This window comes from Vigna angularis, chromosome 2 (assembly GCF_016808095.1).
Source record: "Vigna angularis cultivar LongXiaoDou No.4 chromosome 2, ASM1680809v1, whole genome shotgun sequence".
NCBI lineage: Eukaryota > Viridiplantae > Streptophyta > Magnoliopsida > Fabales > Fabaceae > Vigna > Vigna angularis.
This window is the reverse complement of record NC_068971.1, coordinates 52,262,521-52,274,426: the sequence shown is the minus strand read 5'-3', so window position 1 is coordinate 52,274,426 and position 11,906 is coordinate 52,262,521. Positions and strand designations below refer to the sequence as shown.

Sequence of the window (11,906 nt, the reverse complement as noted above, 5' to 3'; positions counted from 1 at the left end):
TATACATATATATATATATATATATATATATATATAACTTTTTACAAAATTTAAAATGATTATTTTTTTTACATTATTTGATGTGCTGTGACATATTTTTTATTTTATTTAAGAGATCAGTTTGTAAATTATATAAACTGAAATTTAGTATTTCATGATGCTGGTTCATCTCCGTAAAAAAATTAAATAAGGTTTTGCAGGTGAAATATCTCTTTAATTCTTATTACATGAGTTCGGAGTTATCTTTTTAGTTTGAAATTAAGATCTGGAAACATGTAAATATAAATTAATTGTGAGTCTTTATTTATGAAAATATATTGGAACTTCTGAGTCAATGTTTATAAATTAAAGTTAATTTAGTTATTTTTATAGTAAATAATATAGTTTTTTAGTTATTTCCTTGAAAATAATATATTTTTTCTTAATTTAAATTTATGATATTTTAAATGAGGTGACTAATCTAAAGTAATTATTATTACTTGTTTAGTTGAGAAATTATAATTTGATATACATTATTGAGGATGTTTTGTTTGTATTTAATATATCTTAACTTTATAAAGTGATTATTATATGGACCTTGTGAGTCTTTATTATCAATTGTTGATGATAGTTAATAATGATATTACATAATTTTAACATTTTACATTTTGATCCAACATTCTCAATTCATTAAAGACAAATACAACATCAATTTGTTTTTAATTCCAAAAAATATAAAAAAAAATGTTACGAAAAATAAATACTAGAAAAACTCACCTATTTTTAACCTAATAAATCGAGAGAAAAAATTGTAATAATGAATCTTGAATTTAATGGATAGCAAATGTGTTTATCTTGTGAAAGAATGGATATAAGTTGTATATGTTCGGAAATTTTGATATAATTTGTATTATGTCTCACACTAAACTTTTATGAAATTCAAATTTAAAATTTAGTTCTCAACCTTTTTCTAATATTTCAAAATTTCTCACTCAAAAATTGAAACAATTGTTATAATAATAAGTATAAAAATAGTTTTGCATGCTTGAAATATGTTTTTCTTATTATTTTTCTCACTTTAAGGATTATATAGTAAAATGGACATTGCTTTGATACATTTAAAAAAAAGTTTTGGTGTTTTTAACGTGTGTTTAATAAGAACTTGTCACCTGTAATGATTTTAAATATTACAATATGACATGACAGTCACAATGATACATTATTATTATCTCCTCAAATAATGTATTTATTTCAATCATCGTAAACAATTACGACTACATTGTGCAACCCATTGTTCAATCCAACGCAAACCTAGTCTTGGGTGACATTAACATCACCTTCCACATCCTTACCAACCTCTCCAACCATGTCAAAGACCTCCACACAGTGCCATTAGATATACAGTTTGACACTTGAATTTATCATACAGCTAGATTCAATTGTTAAGATGGATTTGATGACTTTCTCCACTTTGGGCTAAGAATATATTTCCCATGCAAAAAGACAAGGTATTGATGTTTATTGAATGGACTTGGCTAATTGTGGAGTTGTGCCTTTTAAGGGAAAACACAAGTGAGATTGGTTACATTTTTAGCTATTTGTTTAGTTTCTTTGTCTTTCTACGATTTGAAGATGTTGTTCGAATGTGTTACTATTGCCTTTTGCCATAATTGTCTGTGTGTCTATTATCTAATTGCATTTAGGGACGACAATCTAATTACATTATTAGGAAATAATACATGTGCACTAACTAGATGATCTAATTAGATTTAAGAACAACTATCTAGTTGCATTTAGGAACACATGTGTATTGGTTAAAGCAGTAACTTCATGAGTTATGCAAATGAAGCAAGCAAAGATAGAAGATTAAAAATTCACTATTGCACAAAGCATCTTACTCGCCAAGTTGATATGTAATAAAAGTATATCTCTTCATTTACGATGTCATTAATTGAATGACTGACATTAGACTGAAGGATATATCATACCATATAGTTACAGGATTATAATAAATGCAACACTAAGTAAGACAAAAGTATTTAATTACGAGTGTTACATCAAATTGTAATATTTAAAATTATTACACATAACACATTCTGGTGTCAAAATCTTTTGAAAAAAAATCCTAAAATAATACCGTGATAAAATAAATATTCAATGTTGTAAGATAAAAGTATCGAGAGAAAATTGCTCGATCTAAAATTAACATACATATACACGTTGCAGGACTCCAATACACGTACGTGTGTTATTGTTGAGTCATTTGAACAAAAAAATATTTAATCACAAAGTAGCCTTAATAATTTTCTCTATGTTTATCCATTTTCCTACTTCCAATAATGTTTCACTTAAAATTGTGACCTGGACGGCTTAAGCAGTGAGTTTTACCATCAAAACCATTTCAGTTTCTTGCTATCAAACAACGACATAGATAATATATACATACATATTTATTCATTACACATTTGGGGTGGTTGGTGTGATTCAACTAGAGATCTCCCAAAACCTTCATCCGTGAGTGATAGGGTGAGTTTTGATAATACTAAAATAACATCCCGTACTTTGAAAACAACATAACACACAGTACAGTTCATTAGTTAGTCTATGTTCGACTTCCTTAAACTCAACTTGTACTGTGTACTTTTTTTTTTTTTTTTCATAGTGTTTCATAACTTCCAACTCCACCTCAATGAAACACTTTTTTGTTTTGTTTTTTGTTTTGGACAACAATAACCTTTATTGTGCATGGATTTACCAAGCTGTGTTCAAGAGTACCTAGGGATCACTTTGAACTGTAATGGCTTTTTCATTTCCAGAGAGAGCTTAAGGCATTCTGAAAGATCCACAGGTTGCGCCGGAACCAATATGAATCGGTGAAGAAACTCTGCAAGCCACAGATGAACCGTGGCTAAGCCCAATGTTTTGCCAGGGCACACCCTACGTCCCGCACCAAACGGTGCAAGTCTCATGTCTGACCCCATGATGGACACTTGTTCATCAATGAATCGTTCGGGCCTGAAGGCCCATGGGTCCTTCCAGATCGATGAGTCGTGTGATATGGCCCACATGTTAACCATTGCAGTTGTGCCTGCAGGCACCAGGACTTTGTCAATGTGAACGTCATGGGTCGCGAGACGAGCCCATGAAAGCAATGGGCCCGGTGGGTGCAACCGAAGCACCTCCTTCACCACGGCTTGAAGGTAAGGGAGATTCGGAATGTCAGAGTCTCGCACGTGACTATTCCGGCCAATGCACGTGTCAATCTCTTGGCGGGCTTTCATCTGAACATCTTGGTGTACAACCATCATGGCCATAATCCATTCCAAAAGAATAGCAACCGTGTCTGTTCCCCGGAACAACATTTCCTGCACAAAACATACTCATGAATACGAGATATAATTAAACATCGGAAAATGTTAACTTTAGCAAGTGTGCTTGAGTACTGCTTACCCATAAGATAGCTACTGTATCTGATTCACCTATTCGTTCTTCTTCCGGCAACGATAACAAAGCGCTGAGAAAATCAGTCTGCCCAACCAGCTTTTCACATGTTTTTCTTTCTTCCACAATCTCACCAACCACACTCTTAACCTTAGTCGTCAATCCGTGACACCTTCTCTTCACGCCATGAAAGTCCAAAAACCTGAAGGGGAAATAGTCTTCCCAGTTAAACGTGGCAATCAACTCATACCCTTCCTTGATCATATCTCCCAACACCTTTTCTCTTTCTGATTCTATACAACTATTATTGATCCCAAAAACACTCTCCAACATGGTCCTCAGGGACGCTTCATGCAATATCCCTCGAACCTCCACCACCCCTTTCATCTCCATCTCCTTCCACGTTTTCCTCACCATATCAGCCGCCGTTCTCTGTCGGAGGCTTTCCAGATCAGAAATCCTCCTCGGAGAGAACATGTGCATGGTCGCCACCTTACGAAGGTGACGCCAATATGTCCCATACGGAGCGAATCCGATGGCACGCTCAAACATCAGCGTTCTTGCCGATTCTTTAACGGGTCGGTCTGAGAAGCCTGACCCGCAAAGAATTTCTCTCGCGGTCTCCGGGTGGCTGCTAATAACAACCCGGTTGGTTCCCAAACTGAGTGCCATGAGCCTCTTTGCTTTCAGGGAAGTGGCCATGGAAGCAAGTTTTGTATGGGCCAGAGAGCCCATTTCAGGCAGGGTCCCTAATACGGGCCAACCCATTGGACCAGGGAGTTTTGCATGGTGTTTGTAACGGTTCTGATGTTTTCTCCATGCGAACCCCCCGGGGACAAGCCAGTAGTTGAAGGAGATAGCAAGAGCAGCGAGTAGCGTTGAGAGGAAAACAGTGATGAGGGACCAAGAGAAGGTGCTTTGGAACATTGTTTCGAGTGTCGGAATCATGACTAGGAAGGACGAGTTTGTTGGGTTGCAACGTGTGTGGATCAATGCATGCTATATATAGACTACGTTACATGAGAAGTGGCTAAAGTTAACTTTTAACTCTGGTTAATTGGATAACCACGGTGAAGTTAAGCCCTTCACTTGCATGTTATATTTGCCTAAGGATTACGACGTTAAATATTTTAGCGGCAACAGTAACTAAGCATGTTTAATGAAGCACATAATGATGAGATTATAAGCTTAAAGGGTTAATTATGTTTGATTATTTTTGATGCATGGTTGATATTGAATGCTTTAAAGGGAAATGATGATATATATAAAATGTTGAATGGTCTCATACTGCGATTCTCATGTCAGAAAAATAACATCAAGTCGCATTATATAGTTTTTTTAAAGTTATATACATAGATTTGGGATGTGAGATATTCTGCAGAAGACCAGTTTCTGCGAAAAGAATATTAGCAAGCGTAATCTACGTCAGCCAGAACCCAGAAACATCATGGGAAGGATTCTCGTTCCACTATACTTATAAAACTAACTATAATGGAGATATGTATGTGCTTTCTACTTTACTAGCAAAAGATTTTCTTCTTCGCCTTCAATTATTAATGATCTTGCGTGCCCACTGGTATAACAATTTTTTTAATTGATGGAAATAACAGTGTTAATTCTTCAGTTCTGCCTTTTGGAGAATATTGATAGACAGTGCACCAGTCAGCTCCTAATACTTTATATTTTGTAGTTTATTTTTCGAGAAATTACTGTGGATATATACTTTTTTTAATATGTTAAATAGTAATAAAATCTAAACATTTTTTTTTTCTCATTTGAATACGTGTTGTGTATATCTTATTAGCATGTTATTCATAGACAAAACTTCAAATAAATTCTAAATCCGTTTCTTATATGATTTCTCTCATCAAATTTGCAGAAGAATCTTTTTTTTTTCATCCATAATATCTAAATCACAAATCTTTCTCACATTACATAAATTTAAATTATTGAAAAGTACAGCTCACACAATAAAATAACAGCTTGAAAGTAAAGCAAGTAACTTTTACCATCTTTAAAAAAAAAATAATAATAATAATAAAACATATTGACCCCTCTCTATCTATAAATAAGTTAAAGAACGCGTGGCTCCGCCCATGCCTATGAATCTAGTCACTCAAATTCTTATTATTAGTATTATTATTCTTGTTGAATTGAGAGGGTCGTTTTCAAATAGCATAAATATATATACTTTGTAGAGCGAAGTGATTACTGGATGAAAGCACCAAATACATATGAATGATCTATGAAGTGATTATAATGATTATTAAATCCCATGCTGAAGGAAAAGACCATTAACGCAAATCCAATCTCCAAAGAAAAAGTATTAACTAATACAAAAAGCAAATAAAGCAGGTTGTCTTTGCAGAATTCCCAAGAGATAGAAGAAAACATTGCTCGTCACAATTTCGAAGAAACTTAGGTGAAGAAAATAAATGTAAGGGGAATCTTCTTTATGCAACTTTTTGACGTTTTAACGTTACATGGTGTATCATAGGACACACGTTAGACACGTACGTACACCAATTTCGATGTGTGTTAGTGGCCATTATACACGACCAATTGGATTGCTTTCCCTTATGAGTAATGGCATGGTGACCAGTGAGCGTTTGCCATCTCAAATTATTCTTACCATTAAAAGAGAGTGGTGGACCTTTTCGCCATGAATGGGTGTGTGTAAATAGTTGTTTATGTACAAAAAATACGAACCATGAACTGATGAACCAATTTGAAATTCGATTGCGAATCAAAAAGCTTGAGTGTTATCCAGATTTTGTTCTATGTTGTTCTTGAAGGCTTCAGGACTTCAAGTTTTTCTGGACGTAATTATGGATTGAGTTGGGTTAATTTTTTTTTAAAGTATAATCTAATCAATTAATTAGGGTTGAACAGTACTTTGCTTGTTGAGGCGGTTGAAAAAAAGTAGTGTAATCAATTAAAAAAAAAAACAAGCACAGTGTTTTTCAAGCAGTTGAGCCGAGTCAATGATGTGGACACAATCTGAAGCACGATTTGATGAGTATACAATCTGATGTCTGTTTTGATAATGGTTCAATTACAAATTTTATGGATTAATTTAACTCAAATATCTGATCATGCTAGTATATTTTTGTTTAGGTCGAGCATAAGAATAGTTACTATTAAGGTTAGATGCATTACCAATAACGTGTTATGTTCTTCGCAATTTAATTTATAATAAATATAAATGGTAATATAGACCTTTAATCTATTTTCTTTTAAATAACTAAAGATAACCCCATATCATAATTTAAACTATTCATTATAATCAGATTGAATTATTTTCATTTATAATGGATTTTAATCATAGCTTATATGTTTTTGCATGTACGATGCGCAAGAAAAGTAATCATTTCATATGATTAAACATATTTATAACAAATACAAATTAAGTGTATAAGTAATATATTTTTACCTTTAAATATATAAATTAAAATTATAGCTTATTTATAAACAACTTGCGTTGTGCTACAGTTCTATTTTTAAAGTTAAATTATTCATTCATTTTTTATTTGAAGTCTTTAGACACCATAAATGTTTTCAATAATTAATGTCCCTATCTGACACTGCAAATCTCAAAGGATAAAAATTGTATAAAATAAACTAATATTAAAAAAAAAATAGAAAGTTAACCACTTACGAAGTACCAAAACAAATACGATTTGGCATATTATTTAAGAATTTGATGGTTAAAGATGTTTGGATACATGTGAATTGAAACGACATCATACGAAATAAATAGTGAATGATTGTGTAAAATGGGTATAAAAAATTTTAGGTATCAAAATACCATTGTACAGTGATTAACAATCTTACAAAAATAAAAATAAAAATAACAGGACATACAGAAATAAATGAAATCAGGCTGTCGACATAAAAAGTGACAAATGAAATCAGTATGGAGAAACTTTGACGACTTATGCTAAAAAAGCGGCATTCTTAAAAAGCCAATCTTTTGGACGGCAAAAAAATAAGTTAATGATAAATGAAGTCAGTAAGTAGACACCACACAAGTTCCAGTCTAAAGTACACAACCTATCACCAATTTCTTAGGTAAAGCATCAAAGAAAAATGTTTATCTAGGAGGTGACGGTGGAATGTTAGATTTGGCCATTCCCACCCATGCTACTATACTCACCGCAAGAATAACCCATCCAAATATGTCATACTTAAAGTCACTGTTCTTCTGCCGTTTAGATTCCTGAGATGAGACAAACGATGACATTAAGGTTCTTCCATAAAAAGGCTAAAGCAGACATGGATCGGTTATCAGAAATAACATGCTCCATTATAGATTATTGAATACATATAGTCTCATACAAAATAATCATGAGTAACTTTTCAAACAAGGCTTTTTCCACAGAACTAAAACAAAAACTCCATTTGAGCATTTTGAAATTATCAAGAAGCCACTTCCATTAACAAGACAGAGCAGGTTGAAGTTGATTTTAGGTCATCAATAAGCACGTGTAATACAAAGACTAACTTTAATCAAATACAATAAAGTTTCAATATATACAACCTTTCCTTTTGAAGTAGCAGAGGATCCCGCATTACTCATCGGACCAAGCTCGTTATTATGGATCTCCATGTGTAGTTCTGGAGCCTATGAAGCATGGTTCACAGCAAGCCGTCAGAGTAGAAAATATATAATTAAACAATATTATCAGAAAAAAACAGAATGAAGAAAGCAATTACTTTCATTGCATATAGAAAAAATACCTAAGCTGTTCTACCAGTAAGACTTATTTATCATAAGTGTGAATAAAGGTTATGAAATGTGAAATCACAAACATACACAAGCAAACACAAGGCCTTATCCCCGATTTGATGGAGGGTGTTAAGACAACAAGTAACTAAGAACTTTTTTTTTAAAATTAATATATAAAGTAGCAATAACTTTTTATTAATCAGTTTTTTTTTTAATTTTATATATATATATATATATTGAAAACTAGCTTCTAAAGATAGATATTAAGCTTAAAAGTGTAATTTTCCACAAGGAATGATGACAAATTATAACATTGTACCCTTAAGATATTCCCGGTTAGAAATGGTTAACCAAAATTAAATTGTAAAAATAATTAATAAAGATTAAGTATTCGTTTTACTGTTGAAAATGAAATAAAACAAAGGAAACAAAATAATTATTCTCAAAAGATCCAAATTATGAAAATAATATATAGCCTAATGAGAAAATTTCTGCATCTACGTATCTTCTAAAGGAATGGAGAACTCAGTCGCGTTCTCAAAAAAGGTTTATGGATTAACTAGTTTTAATTTTAGTAAATTGTAAAGATCTTATTTTCGAAAGTTCATTTGATTGGTTTATTTTATTGTTTTCACCCTAAACAAAGATATAATATTCAATTTGTTTATCATTATTTTTCTACAGTAATTTAAAAAGATATATACCTACCTAAAAACTCAAGTCTCAAAGAAGTCCTGCGATTACAGCAAAATCAATAATAAACAAAAGAAGAACTGATATATCAGACAACTAATATCGTTCCCTTAAGTACACATGTAATGTTAAGTCCAAGATTAAAATCTGATCTCTCTTTTTGAATACTCATACTACGGAAACCCCTAATTTAAATGCACTTAAATCTTAAAGTTTTTCATACATTGACAAGTAAATAATAAGAATGAATGACATAAAAGGCAATGGATGTTGGGCCTTTCAATGGAATCAAAATTCAAAGCTGAGCATTTTGGGTATAGTGGTGCAGGTAAGGAAGTGTGATGGATGCTCATGGTGATGGTTCACGACTGGGTCGGTTAACATTTGTGGATAATTCATGGATGTTGCAGTTTGGATAACAGGGGTTATATGGGTCGGTTAAAATGAGGAAACAGGGCTGGTTCATGTGGTTTCTCCAGCAATGGCTGAGGGGATATTTGAGGCTTTGTACAATGTGGATTAGTGTATAAGCTTGTCTGGTATATACGGTTCATAGTGTTTCCATGCTGTTGAATGATGATGTGTTTTCTTTTACAAATGCTTATGGAGTTGAAGAAGGGTACGATGTTTTGAGTTGAAAAAAAGGTTAACACAGTTGATGTTACTAAAATCAAAATGTTGAGAACATATTTAAACGTTCATTGGGTCACAACAAACATCACAAGGTACTTTTAGCTGATTTGATATTTTTATGTAAAGTTTGGAACACGAGAATTAAATGAGTTGCAAAAATAATATTGATACAGTGGTCATAGCAATTCCATTACCTTCACAGCAATTTCCAAGGACTTCCTATAGAGGTCATTTTCAGGATCCTACAATTTCAGAACCACCACTAAGTATCTACTGGATTTGCAACAACCTGTAATAATAACGAAGAAGAATGCACATAAATCAAACATATCATTACCTCATCAAAAGCTTTCTGGAAATACTCATGTGCCTTCTCAAAATAATCCTTTGCCTCACTGATATCCGGCGTTAGAAACCCACATGACGTGTGTGCATTTCCCAAGTACCAAAGAGTGTCGTGCTTCGTTGGATTGATCAGCAAAGCCTCTTCCAGCTTTGAAAGGGCATCTGTTTAGATGGTTGGTTCCCACCAAAGCCCAAAACAATCAATCATAGTAACTCGCCCATCACTATGCCAAAACAAAAATTCACTTCTAAATTTTGCTCAATTTATCACGCTATATACCATTAATCATCGCCTTAGAATCCTTAGGCTTCTCGAAAGCCGACAACTCGATCAGAGCTCCCCCCCACCTGGTCAGATTCTGTATGAATATTCATATACAAGATTATACACATTTACTTTTGTTCCAGCTATTTCTGTAAGAAAAAAATAAACCTAAGCTATTTTCTAAACTACAAAGCCACAAAAACGCATAACTCCATAAACATAATTTCCAATAAAACTTAGTTACAGTAAATTAGGGGTTATTCTCCAATCAGAATTGAAGTTTCACCTCAATAATCTGCATAATCCGTAAAACCAAACCTGCATTTTGCTCATTACTGAGGTGAAAGTTCAGTTCGAAGATAATTTCATTATATCTATGTTTTGGCGTTCCTATTTTACATAACGTAATGTGACATTGACTAATAACAGAAAAACAACACTAGCAACAATTTCATTTCATGCACGAGTATGAGCAAAGCAACTCACATGCATAAGTGTAAGGAAGGAATATTAGGTCAGCGAAGAACAATACGTACATCGGCGTCAAGAGGATTCTTAGCGTAGTTTGCTTCAGCGGTCTTCCGCGTGTGCTCGAATAACAGTAACCGATCGAAATCATCTTGAGAATACTCCATTCCCTTCTGTGATCGCAGAACGCCAAATGCCCGTGACTGCAACTGCAAACTCCAGCAGTCCATTGAACTAAGCAGAGAGAGACTTGACCTGGACCAGGGCCTGGGCCAAAAATTCAAAAAGGCCCAATACGGCCCACTTCATATTTCTTTTATGAATGGCGGGAATGGGTAGTCCGAAAGACGATACTACCCCTGATAATTTCTAGTTCCCGCCAATTTGAAAACCCTGTCTATCTATAACTTCACCGTAAAAGGAGAAGAGAGAGTTGAATGATTGCTATGGCGGAGGAAGAAGAGAACGGGGTGTCGATTGAACTCGAATTCCCGAAGAGTCGGGTTAAGAAGATCATGACGCTGGACAAGGATGTGAAGAGAGTGAGTTCAGAAGCGTTGTTCCTGGTGTCGCGCTCCACAGAGTTGTTCCTCCAATTTCTGGCTGAAAAATCTGCCAAAGTTGCTATTGAAAAGAAACGGAAGACCGTGAATCTGGAACACGTGAGAATGGCCGTTAAGAGGCACCAGCCAACCAGGGATTTTCTCCTCGATGATCTTCCGCCTCCGTCTGAGCCCGCCAAACCCGATGGGCCCGCCAAGCCCGTGGTTCGGCCCAAACTTGATGCTGCGCCGTCTGGTACTCGTCGCATCGATCAGTTTTTCCGAAAGCCAGAGCCTCAAAACCCATCCCAAGCTCAATCGCCTGAAAATCCAGCCCAAGCTCAATCGTCTGAAATTCCTGCCCAAGCTCAAGCGCCCGAAATACCTTCTCAAACTGAATCGCCTGAAGTTCCTTTTGAAACTCAATAGCCTGAAGTTCCTTCTGAAACTCAATCGCCTGGAGTTCCTTCTGAAACTCAATCGCCTGAAGCTCCTTCTCAAACTCGATTGCCATTACCCGTAGATGAGTCTTAGGGTTATGTTTGTTTATACTCGCAATTAAGATTTTGTATCCGATCATAATCAGGTATAACATTTAACATTTAACAATGCGGAAGAGGGATTATAATTAGTTATGTATGAAGATTGTTTGGTTATTGATATAGTTTTTGTTTGTATTCTTGACTTGAAATATATATTTCTTTTGTGGTCGAACAGCGCTAAAAAATTCTTCTGACTTCGTATCTAAACAGGTCCTTGGTAACTTTGCTTTGGTTTGCTTGTTTGTAGTTGGCAAAGATTATATAACGAC

At 34.2% G+C, this 11,906-nt stretch overlaps 3 protein-coding genes across 3 annotated transcripts; 1 reads left to right on the top strand and 2 right to left on the bottom strand.

Moving 5' to 3' along the window:
• Positions 1-2,361: 2,361 nt before the first annotated feature.
• Positions 2,362-4,461, bottom strand: LOC108319017 (cytochrome P450 78A5). Its single transcript, XM_017550013.2, has 2 exons — positions 3,430-4,461; positions 2,362-3,344 (listed from the first exon to the last, which is right to left on the bottom strand). The coding sequence occupies exons 1-2, from the start codon at positions 4,366-4,368 to the stop codon at positions 2,745-2,747; spliced, it is 1,539 nt and encodes a 512-aa protein (XP_017405502.1). The 5' UTR covers positions 4,369-4,461; the 3' UTR covers positions 2,362-2,744.
• Positions 4,462-7,355: 2,894 nt separating this feature from the next.
• LOC108318996 (mitochondrial import receptor subunit TOM20) lies at positions 7,356-10,817 on the bottom strand. Its single transcript, XM_017549991.2, has 6 exons — positions 10,622-10,817; positions 10,101-10,179; positions 9,813-9,982; positions 9,670-9,717; positions 7,961-8,044; positions 7,356-7,639 (listed from the first exon to the last, which is right to left on the bottom strand). The coding sequence occupies exons 1-6, from the start codon at positions 10,781-10,783 to the stop codon at positions 7,514-7,516; spliced, it is 669 nt and encodes a 222-aa protein (XP_017405480.1). The 5' UTR covers positions 10,784-10,817; the 3' UTR covers positions 7,356-7,513.
• Positions 10,818-10,975: 158 nt separating this feature from the next.
• LOC108318950 (uncharacterized) lies at positions 10,976-11,805 on the top strand. Its single transcript, XM_017549943.2, has one exon. The coding sequence runs from the start codon at positions 10,991-10,993 to the stop codon at positions 11,522-11,524; it is 534 nt and encodes a 177-aa protein (XP_017405432.1). The 5' UTR covers positions 10,976-10,990; the 3' UTR covers positions 11,525-11,805.
• The last annotated feature ends 101 nt before the right edge of the window (positions 11,806-11,906 follow it).